General features: G+C 40.1%; 2 protein-coding genes across 2 annotated transcripts; one reads left to right on the top strand and one right to left on the bottom strand.

Annotated features, from left to right (window-relative positions):
* The first annotated feature begins 13,912 nt into the window (after positions 1-13,912).
* LOC111881873 (pyrophosphate-energized vacuolar membrane proton pump) lies at positions 13,913-18,939 on the top strand. Its single transcript, XM_023878257.2, has 6 exons — positions 13,913-14,309; positions 15,574-16,148; positions 16,906-17,285; positions 17,377-17,463; positions 17,566-18,367; positions 18,445-18,939. The coding sequence occupies exons 1-6, from the start codon at positions 14,066-14,068 to the stop codon at positions 18,652-18,654; spliced, it is 2,298 nt and encodes a 765-aa protein (XP_023734025.1). The 5' UTR covers positions 13,913-14,065; the 3' UTR covers positions 18,655-18,939.
* LOC111881874 (2-oxoglutarate-dependent dioxygenase 11) lies at positions 18,928-20,583 on the bottom strand. The gene is made up of 4 exons (XM_023878258.2): positions 20,244-20,583; positions 19,846-20,093; positions 19,441-19,771; positions 18,928-19,283 (listed from the first exon to the last, which is right to left on the bottom strand). The coding sequence occupies exons 1-4, from the start codon at positions 20,493-20,495 to the stop codon at positions 19,047-19,049; spliced, it is 1,068 nt and encodes a 355-aa protein (XP_023734026.1). The 5' UTR covers positions 20,496-20,583; the 3' UTR covers positions 18,928-19,046.
* Between the last annotated feature and the right edge of the window lie 354 nt (positions 20,584-20,937).

Raw genomic sequence — 20,937 nt, 5'->3', positions numbered from 1 at the left:
CGGCGTAGCCACGGCCTCTTTACTAGTTAAAATAAAGTATATATATACATAACAGTAATATTTAAATATTTGAAGCAAAAATTAGATAAAAAAATCATATAGTTCGAATACTGATACCATACGGACATACTATTATCGGAATCGGTTAGATATATCTTTTTGATTTTTTCAATGTTATACCATAAGCTAAAAAAAATAGTTGTGTAATCTAAACAGCTATTACGGTCACAAATAAAACAGTGGTCAGAGACTACGATTTAAAATAGCAGTTTTCATGAAACATTAGTTAGAACATTTTTTATATGCATTTTTTATTGAATAATTTTGATGGGAATCATCTTATCTGAGTTGAGTAGGGTAAATGCATATTTACTATCACAATTACGTCGTGAGAGCTGTTGTTTCAAATTGCGGTTCGTGACCGCTATTTTATTTGTGATCGTGCTATCAGTTTAGATTAAACTACTAATATTTTTATTAGTGTATGTATGACGCTTATTAAATTAAATGAAGATCTTTAACTGACTTCGATAATACTATATACATGCGGTATATCATATCAATATGATTTTTTATTTAATGATTGTTTCAATTATTAAAAAAAATTATACATACCTTATTTTAATAATATACATATACAAATTGAGAATTAAAAAAAAATAGCAAAAAGCAAATTTAAAAAAGGGAACAAACTCAGTAAAAGGTGAAATGAACTTAACAGATAACTATTAGAAAGGGGTTTTAATGAGGATGGTTTCAAAAGGAAAAAGGAAAAAAGAAAAATGTAATTTTAAGTGGATAGATAAATATACCAAGTGGAAGTATCATCTCCCTTACTTAAAAATCGAATTTAGGACTATGGAACAACTTCGTTGATTGGGCGATTAATAGATTTGATGTCACTTTTGTTACTCACCGTTGGCCGGTACTTTTGTTTACATATATATTTTGAATTTTAAAAGTTAAATTAGCAAATATTTGATTTTCTTCCGAAAATTATAAATATTTACATGTAGTTTTTCTTAAATGCTTATTAACAATTAGAAGAATCATATAATTTTTTTGTTCGAGTGTTATACATGTTACAACCTCATCAATAAAAAAACAAGACTGTAGGCAGTAAGAATGAAATCATATGACTAATTGTTAAATAGATATCACATATAGAAGAGAATAAGTTATTCCATTCATTATGATTAAACCTCTACACGAGGATGTGATTAGGAGACAGGTGCGCTTAGGCAACATGAAATTAGGTGTGTTTGGTGTTGGTGGTGGGGGCGATGTTCGGTGAAAAAAAAGGATTTATTTGTTGCTCTTTCGTCGTCGATCTATCCGGTAATGAAAGCACATGGGCCGATTAGGGTGGACAAAGAGGAAGATGAAGGGGGCGTCAAAGGTCAAGGTTTGGGTATGACTTATGAGAGCAATCGGTGATGTAGAGACGCTTAATCGACGGTGAGAATGATCGGTTTGGGAAGACTTATTTTCTTTTTATTTTATTTATACAATTAGTTATAAATTTGGTAAAAAAAAAAGGTAATATAGTTGTATTAAAAAAATAGATAGAAATGTTAGATTTAACAGTCTAGGAACCAACGATTAGGCCTGATAATCAGGTTGGGTTCAGGTTGGCATGTCACAGGTTTACGGGTTGGCAAGTCTGTAACGCCCCGATTCTCAGGTATTGATTTTGTTATAAGATCTCTTTGAATTCAAGGTCTACTCGACGATTCGGTTGCCTTGACTCGTCAAGTAGCAACGGGTTGGTCCACGTGTTTAACTGACCTACTCGTCGAGTCCGAGGAGGGACTCGACGAGTAGGAGCTGGAGGATGAAACCCTAATTTCCGGTGGTTTTCACCCTATTTAAAGGATCATTTGGCCTCCTTAGCCTTCCCTTACAGTCCCTTGTCATCTCAAACCCTAACTTTGTGTGTGTGTGCTTTCTTGGTGTGATAAGCTTAAAGAAGGATTTTGGTAGGAAAACACTTGAGGATAGGGATGAGCAGTTTATCCCAAATCTCGATCCTGTACCGGAACCGGTACCGAACCGTACCGAATTTAAAAATATGGGACGGTACTTGGTACTCCAAATACATGAAATTCGGGAATCGGTATCGCCGGTACCGGTACTAGTACCGAGTACCGGTACCATTCCTGGTACCATTACCGGTGATGTTAATTCGGTTCGGTACTCGGGATTAACTTTCAATCAAATTTGGTATTCGGGAAATCGGGAACGGTACGGGTCGGTACCAGTTCCGTCCTACGCTCATCCCTACTTGAGGAAAACAAGTAAGTTGAATCAAGGAATTCGTGGGGAATCAGAGAACTACTTCTCTGAGTACTCTTTTGAAGGTATCCAGTTGTTCTATGGCTCATTTCTTCTTAGATCCCTTTTGGATGTTTATTAGGAAGCTATTCGGGTGTTAGAGCTAAGATCTAAAGTTGCAAACTTCATATCTGAACTTTCTTTGGTCTCTAAGGCCATAAAGTTGCCAGCTTTGACAAGTATGTACCTCCCCTCAAGTGTTAGACCTCATTGTAAACTTAGTTTTGTCATTTTCGAGCTTTAAAGGTTTGCATGCACGTAAATTTTGCAACTTTACGTGATAATCATGCCTTAGGCGCTTATATCTGCAATATGGAGCCTTTGTATGACTTAAAAAGCATATGTATGGTTGAAGGATTGAAGGGACTCAGCGAGTCGCAAGGTTGACTCGACGAGTCATATGAAGAGAGTCATGTACTCGATGAGTTGGGTGAACAACTCGGCGAGTCCGATGAAGATTGCCTTGGGCTCGGCGAGTCAGTCGCATGACTCGACGAGTCGGCTAGGGTTTTTTCCCCAACCCTTTGATACGCGCGAACTCGGCAAGTTGTGAGGAAATTCGACGAGTCAACCAAGGATTTCATGACATATCGAGTTCAGGAAGGACTCGACGAGTCGGTAAACTGTACTTGACGAGTAGGGTCAACATGAAATGTTGACCTTGACTGTTGGCTTTAGCATTGACCAGGGATTGACCAATTGACCTCTGCGGGGGGAGGGGGGTATTTTGGTAATTGGAAATTTATGAAAAAGGGTTTTATGGTAACTATAGGTGGTGGAGTTCGTGACGGTGATCCATGAGGTTGAGCTTATCTTTCGAATGGACAGTTGTGAGGTGAGTTCTCCTCACTATATCAACAGGGTCTAAGGCACCAAGGTCGACCCTTTATGGAATTGTATCCGGATTATTGCATGATATGTTTATTGATTTACATCCTGGTAGTTAGGATGGTGATATACTCATGCTTAGTGACTTGGTTAGGTCGGTATCGTGGTATATAGGATAATGCTATATTAGTGACCGGTTAGGCCGGTATCCTGGTTATAGGATGTTGCTATGCTATTTGATCTGTTAGATCGGTTGATTGCTATATATGCTAGCGTATGATATATATGTGCACATGTTTGATTGATTGGGGGTTTAGGTTGAGGTGGTCCTGCTTTGTGCTGAAGGCCAACATACCCAGGGCGGTCCGGATAGACTATAGACCCAGTAGGGTATGATAGTCAGACCGAAGGCCCATCGAGCGGTCTGGATAGGCTGAAGGCCTTGTGAAGCGGACCAGACGTGCCGAAGGCTCGGAGAGCGGTCCAGATAGACTGAAGGTCTGCGAGGCGGTCCAGTCAAGGCTGAAGGCCCATTATGCATATTGTTTTGTGTTTGTTTATATGATATGATTATTGTTATGAGGTTGGTATTTTGGGGGTAACTCACTAAGCCTTCGAGCTTACATCTATCGATTATTGTTTTAGGTACTTCTGGTGACCGCAGGAAGGCGAAGGCATGATCGTACCGCTCCTCTTGTCATTATGATTCCATGATTTTATACTGGGATACTCTGATGGTTATTATTTTGAAAACGAATTTTGTAAATGTTAACTGTTTAAATGTTTTGAAAAAGTTTAGATTGGGCATGATTTTTCTGGGTGTTACAAGCTGGTATCAGATCATTGGTTTGAGTGAATTGGAGGAACATTCATGTGAATCCAGTCTCAAATCAAGGAAAAGTTTTCAAAATAATTTTAAATGGTTTTTAAAATAAATGAAGGAGGATGGGAGGGGTACGATCAGTCGGAGCCAGTAAGTAGACCCCAAAATACCATACAATATGTGATTATGTGATATGTTAGAACAACATGCTAGTGTTAGGCTAGGGATCTTTAGAAATTGCATGATAGAGTTGCCTGAGTTCATGATGCCTGATAGCCTAGGGGTTTCTTTTATATGAGATTGACATCATTACTGTAGTTGCTCAGTGTATGCACCACGATTATACATAATTAAGATCTTATAGCCTGAGAATGTTTGATTTGGCCTTGTGTTATGTTCTTGTTTGATTGGGAGCTTAGGGTAGGATTGGATATTCGAAAGTCTATATGGTCCAGCGTTACGTATGGCCAGCATACGCTAATGCTGCATGGTTGGTGGAAGTTTCATGGATGGGTGGGTTGTGAGAGGCCGTAATGCCAAGCATGAGATATCTAGTATTCCTCTAGGAGTGAGGATTGAGCGCTCGCTATGTTTATGCATGGTGTTAGGGCGTTGTGGTGATACTTGAGACAAATATAGGTAGGTGTGGAAAGTAGTATGGGCCCGTACTACTGAAAGCATAGGACCCATACGTGTACCACGGAAGTCACAACCCCTAGGGTTAGTCGGGAGTTGGCTGCCAATTATTTATGTGAATTATCTGATGTCTTGTGGAATGTTTCAGAATGGTGATGATGAGACGCTTTGTGGCTGGATCCGGTTCGGGGTCAGGATCAGGAGACAGAGGCCAAAAGGGGCCAACAGCACCTGAGCCGGTGGAGCAAATGGGTACGGATGAGTTGGATGCCAGGATTCAAGAGATCCTGCATGATGAGGTTCCTGCTATGTTCCGGGCACAGCTGCCGGAGATGTTTGGGTTGATTAAGACTGCCATGGTTGGGTACTTTGATGAGCGCTACACGACTCTTGCAGAGACATCTGTTGCAGCAGCTGCTTCAGTTGTATCCGCGGTAGGGAAAGGATTCAGTAGGGGCTTCTAGTACCAGGACTTCGATAACACGAAGCCCCCGACATTTGACAATACCCAGGATCCTATTCGTTCCATGAGGTGGTTATCTGACGTGGAGGGTTGTTTCTTCACTTGTTCATGTCCTACTGACCAGAACATGCTGAACATTCTGAGGCTCGGGGTCAAGGACTGGTGGAGGCTGATGGCAGGGTCATACATGGACGAGCAAAAAGCTGTTGTTACTTGGGAGCAGTTCTGGGACATGTTCCGCGCCCGTTACATTCCGCGGGTCAAGTGGGAACGTTTGGCACAAGAGTTTTTGAGTCTAAGACAGAATGGAGAGTCGGTGACGGAGATCACCCGCATGTTCACTGAGAGGGCGATGTTCTGCTCGGAATTTGCGTCTGAGCAGGCCCAGATGACACGTTATCTGAGCATGCTCAAGATTGACATTCGACAGTTTGTTGCCTCACAACGATGTGATACTCTACTGGAGTTACAGGAGGCCGCTTGGCGGCGTGAGTTAGAGATTGAGCTGCAGTTGAGGGAGCAGCGGACGGCCCCGACACAGTCACAATTGGCGCCGAAGCGGTCTAAGACCGCTGATTCTAGGACCGGGGGTCAGCAGAGACGCACTTGTGGAAAGTGTGGAAAGGGTCATTCTGGGGCTTGTCGAGCTAGTAGCGGGTGCCACAGGTGTGGCAAGGAGGGGCATTTTGCTAGGGACTGTCGTCAGTCTGCCCCTGCCTCGAATATGAGGATATGCTATCATTGTCATCAGGTTGGTCACGTGAAGACCAACTGTCCACAGCTCGCAGCCAAGCGGGCGCAGGCTCTAGCGCCGGATACACTGAGGATTACCGATGGGAGGCAAGGTAGGGCAGAGCCTCCGAAGGCTCAAGGACGTGCCTTTCAACTTACGGCTGAGGAGGCCAAGTCGAGGCCAGATGTGGTTGTTGGTATGTTTCTATTCATTACCTCATTTATTAATTGTGTTATACTTATTTGTTGTACCTGTGTTTAGGTACGTTTTTAGTGAACTCCTTGCCTACATTGGTTTTATTTGACTCGGGGGCGAGTCGGTCATTTGTATCACAGACGTATAGTAGGGAGTTCAGTATGCCAGTAGGCGAGCTAGAGTGTCCGTTGCGAGTCTCTATCGCCAACGAACACGGGGTTTCTGCTTCTTCAGTCTACCGAGGATGTGAGTTAGAGATCTCCGGGGTGTCCTTCCCGATAGACTTGATTCCGATTCCCATGAGGGATGTATGCGTGATTGTGGGGATGGACTGGCTTAGTCAATTCGGTGCCCTGATTGATTGCAAGGGTCAGCGGGTAGTAATTCGTACCCCAAGTGGGGGAGAACTGATTGTATATGGCGAGGGCACCAAAGTGGGAGCAGGGTTTTTGTTCAGCTGCCAGAGCTCGACAGTATATTCAGCGCAGGTGTGCGGGTTATCTAGCATATGTGATGGATACGCGAGTCAGGGATCATACTCCAGTTTCGAAGGTTCCAATGGTTAGAGAGTTTTCAGATGTGTTCCCGGAGGAGTTGTCGGGATACCTTCAGAGAGTCAGGTCGAGTTCTGGATCAACCTGGTGCCAGGTGCGGCCCCTATCGCCAAGGTGTCGTACCGATTGGCGCCACCATAGATGCAGGAGTTGTTGGGCAAGAGGTTTATTCGACCTAGTAGTTCTCCATGGGGAGCACCGATCCTCTTCGTTCGGAAGAAGGACGGTTCGCATCGGATGTGCATTAATTATAGGGAGTTGAACAAGTTAACGGTGAAGAACCGTTATACACTCCCGAGGATAGATGATCTCTTTGATCAGTTTCAGGGAGCATCTTGGTTATCCAATATAGATTTGAGATTTGTATATCACCAGGTTAGAGTGAGGGAGGAGGAAGTGGAGAAGAGCGCGTTTCGGACTCGATATGGACATTACGAGTTCATGGTGATGTCGTTTGGGTTCACCAATGCACCGGCAGTATTTATGGATCTGATGAATCGGTCTGCAGACTGATGCTTGATCGCTCGGTCATCGTATTTATTGATGATATCTTGGTATATTCCAAGACCCGAGAGCAACATGAAGAGCATCTACGGGAGTTATTGGAGAACGGCTGTATGCTAAGTTCTCGAAGTGTGAGTTTTGGCTACGAGAGGTCCAGTTCCTTGGACATCTCGTTAACCAGCAGGGGATTTTGGTCGATCCGGCCAAAATCAAGGTGGTTATGCAGTGGGAGATTCCGAAATCTCCCTCGGACATCAGGAGCTTTTTGGGATTGGCAGGTTACTGCCGGAGATTCATACAGGATTTCTCCAAGATTGCAGTACCCCTCACTCTTCTGACGAGGAAGGGGGTGGATTTCTGGTAGGGTCTTAAGCAACAGAAGGCGTTTGAGACCCTTCGACAGCAGTTGTGCGAGGCCCCGGTCTTGACACTCCCAGAGGGAGTTGAGGATTTTGTGGTGTTTTGTGATGCATCCATCACAGGTTTAGGGGCGGTCATCATGAAGAGAGGACGAGTGATAGCCTATGCATCGCGGCAGATGAATCTGCATGAGACGCGATACCCTACGCATGATTTGGAGTTGGGAATGGTGGTGTTCGCCCTCAAGATATGGAGACATTACCTTTACGAGGTCCGCTGTACCATTTACACAGATCACAAGAGCTTGAGACATATCATGGATCAGCCGAACCTGAACATGAGGCAGCGCAGGTGGCTGGATGTAGTCAATGACTACGATTGTGAGATCGTTTACCACCTTGGTAAAGCGAATGTGGTTGCGGATGCTTTAAGCCGCAAGTCAGCTGGGTCTTCCACCCCAGCAGTATGTATGAGGATAGCAGTGGATTCTCCGCTTGCGAGTTTAATCAGAGATGCCAAGGTTGAGGGCATGCGACCGGAGAATTGGAAGCTGGAGATGATCAATGGTGAGAATACCCGGTTTATGCAGGATAGTCGGGGATTATTAACCCGATGCGGTAGGGTTTGGGTTCCGATTTCTGGTGGGGTCAGACAGACGGTCATGGATGAGGCTCATAAGTCTCATTTTTCTATTCACCCGAGGGCCACCAAGATGTATAGAGACCTGAGTTTGAGTTACTGGTGGCCATGTATGAAGCGAGAAATCGCTTGGTATGTCGAGAGGTGCTTGACCTGTAGGATGGTCAAGGCCGAACATCAAAGGCCGCATGGTAAGCTGCAGCCTCTAAAGATTCCCATGTGGAAATGGGAACAAATCATGATGGATTTCATTACCAAGTTGCTGAGAACGGTGAATGTATTTGATGCTATATGGGTCATCGTGGATCGATTGACCAAGAGTGCCCATTTCTTGGCTATTCGGGAGAGTTAGTCGGCCGAGAAGTTGGCCGACATGTTCGTTCGTGAGATCATGTCTCGCCATGGGGTTCCCATCCCCATTGTCTCCGACCGAGATGTTAGGTTTACCTCCCGTTTTTGGCAGAAGTTCCACGAGGAACTGGGCACGCGGTTGCATTTTAGCACAACATTCCATCCGCAGATTGACGGCCAGAGCGAGCGGACCATTTAGACCCTCGAGGAAATGTGAGGGCATGTGTCATTGATTTCGGTGGGAGCCGGGATTCCCACCAACCGCTTGCATAGTTCGCCTACAACAACAATTATCATTCCAACATTGGCGCCCCGCCCTTCGAGCTGTTGTATGGACGGAGATGCCGCACCCCGATTTGTTGGGGTGAAGTGGGACACAGGGTGATGGGGCAGACGGAAGTAGTCTTGCAGACTACTGAGAAGATTCAGCAGATTAGGCAGCGATTGCAGACCGTTCAGAGTCGGCAGAAGAGTTACGCCGACAGGCGTCGGTCTAAGTTAAGAGTTCCAGGTGGGTGACATGGTACTCCTGAAGGTCTCACCCTGGAAGGGTGTGATCCGCTTCAGGAAGAGGAGGGAAATTGGATCCCCATTACATTGGGTCGTTTAGGATCATCGCCAGGGTTGGCAAGGTGGCGTATAGGCTAGAGCTATCAGAGGAGCTTAGTTGGATTCACAGCACTTTCCATGTCTCGCAGTTGCGAAATTGCATTATGGATCAGGAGGCAGTGGTGTCATTGGATGATATTCAGGTCAACGAGCACCTGAATTATGTGGAGAGGCCTGTGGCCATATTGGAAAGGAATATAAAGATTCTGCGGAACAAGGAGATACCTTTGGTAAAGGTACAGTGGGAGCACCGAAGAGGGTCCGTGTGGATGTGGGAGCCGGAGGTAGACATGCGGGAGCACTATCCAGAGATGTTCACCGCGGCAGACTTCGAGGACGAAGTCTAGTTCAAGTGGGGGAGAATTTTAACCCTCCGATTCTCAGGTATTGATTTTGTTATAAGATCTCTTTGAATTCAAGGTCTACTCGACGAGTCGGTTGCCTTGACTCATCGAGTAGCAGCGGGTTGGTCCACGTGTTTAAGTGACCTACTCACCGAGTCCGAGGAGAGACTTGATGAGCAGGAGCTGGAGGATGAAACCCTAATTTCTGGGGTTTTTCACCCTATTTAAAGGATCATTTGGCCTCCTTAGCCTCCCCTCTACAGTCCCTTGTCATCTCACACCCTAACTTTATGTGTGTGTGCTTTATTGGTGTGATAAGCTTAAAGAAGGATTTTGGTGGGAAAACACTTGAGGAAAACAAGTAAGCTGAAGCAAGGAGTTTGTAGGGAATCAGATAACTACTTCTGTGAGTACTCTTTTGAAGGTATTCAATTGTTTTATGGCTCATTTCTTCTTAGATCCCTTTTGGATGTTTATTAGGAAGCTATTCGGGTGTTGGAGCTAAGATCTGAAGTTGCAAACTTCAGATCTGAACTTTCATTGGTCTCTAAGGCCATAAAGTTGCCAACTTTGACAAGTATGGACCTCCCCTCAAGTGTTAGACCTCATTGTAAACTTGGTTTTGTCATTTTAGAGCTTGAAAGCTTTGCATGCACGTAAAGTTTGCAACTTTACGTGATAATCATGCCTTATGAGCTTAGATCTACAATATGGAGCCTTTGTATGACTTAAAAAGCATCTATATGGTTGAAGGATTGAAAGGACTCAGCGAGTCGCAAGGTTGAATCGGCGAGTCATATGAAGATAGTCATGTACTCGACGAGTTGGATGAACAAATCGGCGAGTCTGATGAAGATTGACTTGGGCTCGGCGAGTCAGTCGCATGACTCGGCGAGTCAGTTAGAGTTTTTCCCCAACCCTTTGATACACGTGAACTCGACGAATTGTGAGGAAATTCGACGAGTCAACCAAGGATTTCATGACATCTCGAGTTCAGGAAGGACTCGACGAGTCGGTAAACTGCACTTGACGAGTCGGGTCAACATGGACTGTTGACCTTGACTGTTGGCTTTAGCATTGACCAGGGATTGACCAGTTGACCTCGGGGGGGGGGGGGGGGTACTTTTGTAATTGGAAATTTATGAAAAAGGATTTTATGGTAATTATAGGTGGTGGAGTTCGTGTCGGTGATCCGAGAGGTTGGGCTTATCTTTCGAATCGACAGTTGCGAGGTGAGTTCTCCTCACCATATCGATAGGGTCTAAGGCACCAAGGCCGACCCTTTATGGAATTGTATCCGAATTATTGCATGATATGTTTATTGATTTACATTCTGGTAGTTAGGATGGTGATATGCTCATGCTTAGTGACTTGGTTAGGTCGGTATCCTGGTATATAGGATAATGCTATATTACTGACCGGTTAGGTCGGTATCCTGGTTATAGGATGTTGCTATGCTATTTGATCTGTTAGATCGGTTGACTATTATATATGCTAGCGTATGATATGTATGTGCACATGTTTGATTGATTGGGGGTTTGGGTTGAGGCGGTCCTGCTTTGTGCTGAAGGCCAGGGCGGTCCGGATAGACTACAGACCCAGTAGGGTATGATAGTCAGACCGAAGGCCCGACGAGCGGTTCGGATAGGCTGAAGGCCCTGCGAGGCGGACCAAACGTGCTGGAGGCTCTGAGAACGGTCCAGATAGACTGAAGGCATGCGAGGCAGTCCAGTCAAGGCTGACGGCCCAATCAAGGATGACGGCCCATTATGCATATTGTTCTGTGTTTGTTTATATGATATGATTATGGTTATGAGGTTGGTATTTTGGAGGTAACTCACTAAGCCTTCGAGCTTACATCTATCGACTATTGTTTCAGATACTTCTGGTGACCGCGGAAAGCGAAGGCATGATCGTACCACTCTTCATATCATTATGATTTCATGATTTGATACTGGGATACTCTGATGGTTATTATTTTGAAAATGAATTTTGTAAATGTTAACTGTTTTAATGTTTTGAAAAAGTTTAAATTAGACATGATCTTTTATGGGTGTTACATGGTCAAAAATATAAACTCAACTCAATCCTATATAATATATGGGTTGGCGGGTTGGAAACATCACCACAACCCAACCCATATAACTCGTTTAAGTATATGGGTTCGCGGGTTCATAGGTTAGTGAGTCGAACCCAACCCGCATAACTCGTTTAATAAATAAACAACACATTTTCAAAAAATGATGTTTTTTTCAACATAAATTAATTAAAGTCAGTAATGAGTCGATGACAGATGGGATAGTAGGCGACCAACGAATCAATGATAAGTGGGTGACAGGGTGAGGACGTGAGGAGCGGCCGCCAGCCAGTGGTGGTTTTTGTTCTTCGTTCGTGACTCTTGAGTATGTGTGTTTTCAAAAAACAAAAAAATAAAGTGGGGTTTTTTGAAAAAACATTTTTGTATATCAATATAGATATCTATGGAAAGAGGACGAAAAATCATGAACACTGGTATATTCGTTTTTTTTTTCGATAAAAACATGTCCTAAAAAAATTAAACTAAAAAAGGAAGTGAATTTTGTTATAATCTGGTGTATGTGCGTCAATTGTAAAAGTCTATAACCTTCATTTTGCCGTTGATCGCTTTAAATTTCCACGTTTTAGATTGGTTAATCGGTTAATAATGATTCTCTATTGAGCATAGTACTACATCAGAGAGAATAAAAATTAGAAAAAAAATTTGGATCATTAAAACTGAAGCATGGATCATTTTTATGATCCATGATTCAATTTTTTTCCTAATTTTTTATTCTCCAATGTAGTACTATGTTTGATTTTTTGATTTGTATTTTTTTTCAATTTATTAAGGTGTTCTTACGAGTTCTCACCGAAAAAAGAGTAATCACCGGAAACGATCTATATATATATATATATATATATATATATATATATATATATATATATATATATATATATATATATATATATATATATAAGTGAATATACCCTTAAGGGTATATAAGTTTAGGTACCCAAACTCAAAATAATACGTCGTTTTGTGTGATATATTTATTTTAATGTTCTTAAACTTTAACCACTAACTTGTTTTACTTTCAGGATTTTCGAAATTTCACTATTATTTTTCTCTTAGATCACATCTTTATGTCGAACACCTACTAGGCTATATATACTATAGTTAAAAATGAAAATTATGTAAAATGAAGATAAATATAAAATTTATAAAAATCTTGTAATTAAATTAAGTTAGAAGTTGAATTAGAAGAACATTAGACAATTACAATGTGTATATATGATACAAAACGATGTAATATAGTGAGTTTGGGTATCTAAGTTTACATACCTTTAAGGGTATATTCACTTTTCTCATATATATATATATATATATATATATATATATATATATATATATATATATATATATATATATATATATATATATATATATATATATATATATATATATATGGGTTGACGGGTTGATCCGCTAACCCAAACAGATAACCCAACCCAACACATAAAATAAACAGGATGGCGGGTTAAACATTTCAACTCAAACCCATTTATTTTCGGGTTTAGTCAGTATCGGGTTACGTATTGGATCGAAAGTTTTCACCCCTACCACATATATAAAAAAATGAATAAGTAGTGGGTGTGTTTAGAAAATTAGATTCAAAATGCAAATTTTTACTATTTCACTAAATCATTAGGACCATTTCTATAAGTTAATCAGTATAAAACGACGTCGTGGGTTGCCACACTAAATCCTCTTTAATAAATGAAAATACTTTTGCCACTTGTCTTCTTTTCATTCATTTTGACACATGTCATTTTCTAGGATTTTTAAAATTGTTATTTTCCACTTGTCATTTTTTGGGAATTTCAATTTTTTTAAAATAAATTTCCAAAAAATTTTAATGGATTATATATATGTAAAGTTATCATTCTATTAATTTGATAATAAATTCTCATAAATGCTCCAAACAATTTGATTTTTTTTCATAAATGCTCCAAAATATTACATTTTGTTATTGAAAAACATTATTTTATAAAATATTTAATGTTTATATATTCATATTAAATTTTTATTTTTAAAAAAATCTATGTAATACACGGGTTTCACACTTAGTAATATTATAAAATAGTAATATTATCAAAATATTGTTTTGTTAAGATATCCATGTCCGTATTGAATGATTACACTAAAAATATTTTTTACAAATCCGGAAAATCAGAATATATAAAACATAAAATAAAATTTTTATTTATTTAAAGAAATAGGTAAATATAATTTAAAAATAGACAATAATTATTTTATGGTGCACCACAACTACAACAACTAGCGTCAGCCTGTTTTGTAGAGCTTAAATTACTAAACTCTAGAAAATATGTGTCTTTAATTGCGTAAAATACAAGTTGTCAATGAATCAGAATTCTGTGTTTAGCAAATATTGCTCTGGTAAAATCAACTCATCAACTCTACACCCGCCCACTGGTCTCTCATCTTTCAAATCCCCTCACTATTTATCATTTCGAGGTCGAAGCGGCATTCGCCACCCATAAAATCTGAGAGAGATTTAAAGGCCGAATCTCTCTTTCTCCTTCAATTCTTTCGATTTCTCTCTCTGATCTTGTTATTTTGGCCAATCGCTGCCGTCCTCCGACACAAAAGTCATGGGGACGTCCACAATTCTCTCAGATCTCGGCACTGAAATCATTATCCCAATCTGCGCAGTTGTCGGAATTATCTTCTCTCTCTTCCAATGGTATCTAGTCTCCCAAGTCAAACTCTCGCTGGAGAAACCCTCCGCCGACGACAAGAACGGCTACACGGAAGCGTTGATTGAGGAAGAAGAAGGAATCAACGACCACACCGTTGTTCAGAAATGCGCTGAAATTCAGACCGCTATTTCCGAAGGTAAAATTTAGTTTGAATTGGTAAATGTTACATGATTTTTAGTTGAAAAATATTTTGAGAATTGAAATCTGAGAATTTGTGGTCATGATTTTTTATTGCGTATTTGGAATATTCTCTTCCTATCCGTTCTTCCTTCTTTTATTTTACTTATTCTATTATCTCGTTCGTGAATTGCTGTTTGAGCTCGAGTGGTTCTATTTCTCAAGTTTCATATTTTAATTTCTGATTTACAATTTCGAAGTTTACCTAGTCTACTTAATTTTATAATTGCAACTATGGTTGAATTTTCTTCGAAGAATGATGCTGTTTGGTGGGAACTTTTGGTCCATATTGAGATCTACCTTTTCCATTACTTAAATACTATTATTAAATTTCACTATTGTTATAGCGGTGGTTGTTGAATCGATGGGATACATATGATTCTTTATTTACACGTGTATGTAGAGTTAGATGCAAGTTTTCATACTTAAATTTCCAATATTAAAAAAACATTACAACCGATTTGATATTAATTTCATTTCATTGATCTTCTGCAACTTTCAACATCGTATAAATCTTGAGAAATGTGATTTCTCCACAGTCGGTGGGATATTGTTGGTTGTCGGTGGCATATTCTTATCTGAATTAAAATGATTCGTGGGATCTTTAAATTTAAGGCATCTTTGTGATTCAAATGCGATTGCATCTGATGTTGTTTTTAGATCTAGTTGATTTTTAAAACAGAAAATGGTTTATCAGGAGCCAGAACCACAGTTTTATTCTTCATTTGTACTTATAGAATAAAACAAGATATACCCAAAAATGTATGTAATTTTTATAAAGAAAACAAAACAGTTGCCATTCCATTGTCTTTTACTGACATGACCAGCTCATATAAAGTTAAAAATTCACACAATGTTAAAATCGAATATATTAATAACTGCATTGTTTTTTTCTCAGCTATGATACATTTTCTTGTTGTTACGAATTATCATTTACATTAACTTTAACCTCTCTTTTATCAATAAAACAATAACAAAATTTACTGTATTTCGATAATTATATGCTAATTAAGGCATCTCCAACCCAACACCATTTTTACCATTTTTGTTGTTAACATCATTTTTGGTGTAAATTTACTCCAACCCAACATCATATACTACACCAAATTTAGTGTTAAAGTTTCATTTATTGCATTTGTAGTCCTTCAAGTTTGAGTTTCTACATTTTTAGTTTATTTTGATTGTTTCAACTTTCTACTTAATTTTTTTTTTTGATATTGCAGGAGCAACCTCCTTTCTAATGACTGAATACCAATATGTTGGTATTTTCATGGTGATTTTTGCTGTTCTAATCTTTGTATTTCTGGGATCTGTTGAGAGTTTCAGCACAAGTAGCAAAGTATGCACATACGACACCACCAAAATGTGCAAACCTGCTCTAATGACAGCTGTCTTCAGCACTGTCTCCTTCATCCTTGGAGCTGTGACTTCAGTGATTTCTGGGTTTCTTGGAATGAAAATTGCCACATATGCAAATGCCAGAACTACCCTTGAGGCTAGAAAGGGTGTTGGGAAGGCTTTCATTGTTGCATTCAGATCTGGAGCAGTTATGGGGTTCCTTCTTGCTGCAAATGGTCTTCTTGTGTTGTATATCACCATTAATCTTTTCAAGATTTATTATGGTGATGATTGGGAAGGTCTTTTTGAGTCTATTACTGGTTATGGACTTGGTGGTTCTTCCATGGCTCTTTTTGGTAGAGTTGGTGGTGGTATTTATACAAAAGCTGCTGATGTCGGAGCTGATCTTGTTGGAAAGGTTGAAAGAAATATTCCCGAAGATGACCCTAGAAATCCAGCGGTAAAATCTTTACTTTCTAAATCTACTTTTATGAGGTTAGGTGATACTGTAATTGTACTGATTGTACTGTGTTTGGTGTGCATTGGACTGACGTTGATGTTAATCAGACAAAAGTTGCAATCTTTTGTCCCATCAAAAAAGTGGTGCTCTCGATCTCTTATGAGAAAGTCATTGCACCCTCATCATGAACAAAGACTATAAATGACCAAATTGCCCTTCATAGAAAAAAATACAAGTTTTTTTTAACTTTACTTCAAAATGAACAAAGTTTTTCACAGAAATTGTCAATGTAGTATTTAGTTAGACTAGAAGTATACTGACCAAAGATGGTAAAATGACCAAAATGCCCTTCATAGAAAAAAAAAATACAAGTTTTTTAACATTACTTCAAAATGAGTAAAGTTTTTCACAGAAATTGTTAATGTAGTGTTTATTTAGACTAGAAGTATACTGAACAAAGATGGTAAAAGACCAAATTGCCCTTCAAAGAAAAAAAAAAATTGAAAATTTTAACATTACTTCAAAATGAACACCGTTTTTTCACAGAAATTGTCAATGTAGTGTTTAGTTAGACTAGAAGTATACTGAACAAAGATGGTAAAAGACCAAATTGCCCTTCATAGAATTTTTTTTTTGAAAATTTTAACATTACTTCAAAATGAAACAAGTTTTTCACAGAAATTGTCATGGGTAATGTTTACCTATTTTTACGTTTTTGTGTGGTGAACTTAAGGGGTATTCCGGTAATTTGTTGCAGGTTATTGCTGACAATGTGGGTGACAATGTTGGAGACATAGCTGGAATGGGATCTGATCTTTTTGGGTCATATGCAGAGTCTTCATGTGCAGCCCTTGTTGTTGCTTCCATTTCCTCATTTGGAATTAACCATGAGTTCACTGCAATGATGTACCCTCTGATTGTGAGCTCTGTAGGCATCCTTGTATGCTTAATCACTACCTTGTTTGCCACTGATTTCTTTGAAGTCAAAACCGTGAAGCAAATCGAACCTACTTTGAAAAACCAACTCATCATTTCAACTATTCTTATGACCATTGGTGTTGCACTTGTTAGTTGGGTTGCTCTTCCTTCTAGCTTCACCATCTTCAATTTTGGAACACAAAAAGTCGTCAAGAACTGGTATATATTTCATCTTTTTTTACTTCTTTATTACAAAAAACTAATTTTTTAATTCTTCATGAAAGTTTACATTTTTTGTTATTTGATGCAGGCAATTGTTCTTGTGTGTCTGTGTTGGTTTATGGGCTGGACTTATTATCGGATTCGTAACTGAGTACTACACTAGCAATGCTTACAGGTACTTTATTCTTATCCAAACATGATCATGGAACATGGAACATTGGAATGTAATTACTCATTCCATTCCGACTTTGCGATTAACTTGCCTGTTTCCATTCAGCCCCGTGCAAGACGTCGCCGATTCCTGCCGTACCGGAGCCGCCACAAACGTAATCTTCGGCCTCGCCCTCGGATACAAATCCGTGATCATCCCGATCTTCGCAATCGCCGTCAGCATCTTCGTGAGCTTCACCTTTGCCGCCATGTACGGAGTCGCAGTCGCCGCCCTCGGAATGCTCAGCACCATCGCCACTGGTCTCGCCATCGACGCGTACGGTCCCATCTCCGACAACGCGGGTGGAATCGCCGAAATGGCCGGAATGAGCCACCGCATTCGCGAACGCACCGACGCCCTCGACGCCGCCGGAAACACCACCGCCGCCATCGGAAAGGGGTTCGCAATCGGATCCGCCGCGTTAGTCTCCCTCGCGCTATTCGGCGCGTTTGTCAGCCGTGCCGAGATCACAACCGTTGACGTTTTAACTCCCAAGGTTTTCATCGGTTTGATCGTGGGCGCGATGCTTCCGTATTGGTTCTCGGCTATGACTATGAAGAGTGTCGGGAAGGCTGCGCTTAAGATGGTGGAGGAAGTTAGGAGACAGTTTAATGAGATTCCTGGGTTGATGGAGGGAACTGCTAAGCCTGATTATGCCACGTGTGTTAAGATTTCTACTGATGCTTCTATTAAGGAGATGATTCCACCTGGTGCTCTTGTTATGTTGACTCCTCTTATTGTTGGGATTTTGTTTGGTGTTGAGACGCTTTCTGGTGTTCTTGCTGGATCTCTTGTTTCTGGTGTACAGATTGCTATCTCTGCATCCAACACTGGTGGTGCTTGGGACAATGCTAAGAAATATATCGAGGTATGACAATTGAAGCATCCTATATTTGTTTTTTACTATTAAAATATAATATAATGTGTTGATTTGTTTAATGTTAGGCGGGTGTTTCTGACCATGCAAAGTCACTTGGACCAAAAGGGTCTGACGCACACAAGGCAGCTGTGATTGGAGACACTGTTGGGGATCCTTTAAAGGACACATCAGGACCATCACTAAACATCCTCATCAAACTCATGGCTGTTGAGTCTCTTGTGTTTGCTCCATTCTTCGCCACCCATGGAGGACTTCTCTTCAAGATCTTTGAGTAAGGATACGAATTATAATCCCTCCCCCTCTTGTTTTACTATTAGCCTTTTGAGTAGGCCTATCGTGTTGTGTCGTGTCATCTGTTTATTTAGTTATATTACTTCAAGTGTTTGTTTATTTTTGGAGTCGTTTAGCATCTTTAAAACTTGTCATGTGTCTATTTTTGATGTTTTGTTTCGGCACTTAGCAAATTTTCCATTTGGGATTCGATGATGTATTGCTGCTACTATGACATGATTGATGATGATAATGATGATAAGTAGTCCATCTCATGATGAGTTTGAATATGGTTACTATGCTCCTTCCTTCAAATTGATTAGCAAAGTTTCAAACACATAATATGAAAGGTACTCTAATGAGAGCTTTATGTAGTACTACTAAATAGACGCAACAATTACAGTTTCACAGCATCAAGAGCAACAATGCCTTTCTGAAAGCATTCATGGTTAAATACTGCATAGTTTTTCACGGTTTTGTAAACCCTTGGTCTCTTCTCATCGACCAAAACATCCACGGGACTAATCTCTTTGTTTGGCTCGGGTTCTGTAAACATGGCCACTGATATTCGTCCCTTCTCCTTGTTTGTCACCACCCTATGAACTGGGCTCTTGAAAATCCCATTACTCATTATCTACAAAACCAAACCAAACCAAACCAAACCAAACCAACAAAGCATTTATTTAACCATTTAAACGTTGTAAACTATTAAAATCTAATGTCAGCTAGAGCTAGACATAACCATTTAATGGTAATTCCAAACGAGTTTAAATTATTGGCAACTCTTTTACCTGCATTTGGTCACCAAGATTAACAAAAATGGCGTCACGGATAACAGGAACCATGTACCATTTTCCATCATTCCACACTTGAAGCCCTTCAACTCCAGGATCTTGCAACAAAAGAGTAATCCCTGATCTATCTGAATGAGCTTTCAGACCAAAAACTTTATCAGGCATCGGACATGGTGGGTACAAAATAAACCTCCCTTGAAGAACATCCCTTTCTTCCATAAAAAATTTTGAAAAACTATTCTCCTTTAAATCCAACGACTTTGCCATGGCTTCAAATATAACCATAGATATAAACTTGATCTTCTTGGTATACTCATCGATGGTTTCCCTGCATAACGTACAACTCGTAATGACAAGAGTACAAGTAATTAATGCGTCCTGATGAAATGTAATGTAATGTACCTAAGATTTGATGGGTTTTGAGGCCAGAAGCGGAGTTTTCTTTCATCCTCCGGAAGAATCCGAAGGAAAAGACGATCACACCAATCTTGAGCTTGATTTTTGGAGTAGGTCATGTCGTTTCCATAGCCTTCAACAGAACCAGTTTCTCTGAAGTATTTTGTTTTCTCCTCTAATGGAAGCTCGAAGAACTTTTTGATCGCTTGTCGAACATTGTCTAGATATGAATCTGAAAGACCATGATTCACAGCCTGATACAGTACATAAAAGCTACTTAATTTCATTAATTTGAAGAAACCACAATAATTTCTACCACCATTAATTCTCCTGTCATTGTCAAGATTAGTAAAACTAGGAAACATTACGTATTTTGAATATGATAATAAGGAAAGAAAGTAGACCTGAAAACAACCCCAGGTAGAGAGTGCTGATCTGAGTTTAGCAAGTTCGGTTTGTTGATCAACTTTTCTGGCAGATGAGAAGAAGCAGCTGATATCAATGATCGGCACCGGAGCAAAAGGAGGGGAGGTTTCCAAAGGTCCAAATTTGGAGTAATTGGTGGTGGCGTTGAAGATGTAGTTGGGAGGTGGTTGGTCGCCGTCCATGGCCATCTGCTGTGCGGTTTTCACAGGGAGTGAGTCTGTGGAAGCCATGGCTGAATCGGAAGTCGGAAACAGTGAGAAATGAAGAAGGAAATGGGGGATGTTTCAAGGATGAAAAGACTATTTTAATTTTTATGTGCCCGGCCAAGTTATAATTATATATTATAGCTGTTGTTTGCATTCGGTTATTAATAATGACACTAAACAAAAACATTAAAAATGGTAGTTTGTTTTCTGATTGAATTTATTACTATTTTGAAATATATATGTTAATTTTTTTTTAGAAACCGTAAAATATATTAAAAAGGCCCAATGACTAGGCAAGGACAAAGAAGAACAAACATAGTTTTTAGTTTATTATATGGGGAAAAAGGGGGATGAATTCCAATCTATCCAATTACCAATTCGACCATTGCCCTTGCATTTGAGTCATAAATATGCAAACACTTTGATGTTTTCAGTGCCTCTACAAATTGTAGTAAATACTCTTTGA

Source organism: Lactuca sativa, chromosome 5, assembly GCF_002870075.4.
Source record: "Lactuca sativa cultivar Salinas chromosome 5, Lsat_Salinas_v11, whole genome shotgun sequence".
NCBI classification, from domain to species: domain Eukaryota; kingdom Viridiplantae; phylum Streptophyta; class Magnoliopsida; order Asterales; family Asteraceae; genus Lactuca; species Lactuca sativa.
The sequence above is the reverse complement of the archived record's forward strand: the minus strand, read 5'-3'. Positions and strand labels throughout refer to the sequence as shown.

Coding starts and splice junctions, on each gene's coding strand:
- LOC111881873 (XM_023878257.2), top strand. CDS start 14,066: ATGGGGACGTCCACAATTCTCTCAGATCTCGGCACTGAAATCATTATC. Junction 17,464..17,565: donor TACACTAGCAATGCTTACAG/GTACTTTATTCT, acceptor GTTTCCATTCAG/CCCCGTGCAAGACGTCGCCG. Junction 18,368..18,444: donor ATGCTAAGAAATATATCGAG/GTATGACAATTG, acceptor GTTTAATGTTAG/GCGGGTGTTTCTGACCATGC.
- LOC111881874 (XM_023878258.2), bottom strand. CDS start 20,495: ATGGCTTCCACAGACTCACTCCCTGTGAAAACCGCACAGCAGATGGCC. Junction 20,094..20,243: donor CTACCTGGGGTTGTTTTCAG/GTCTACTTTCTT, acceptor GTACTGTATCAG/GCTGTGAATCATGGTCTTTC. Junction 19,284..19,440: donor ATCTTGGTGACCAAATGCAG/GTAAAAGAGTTG, acceptor TTGGTTTTGTAG/ATAATGAGTAATGGGATTTT.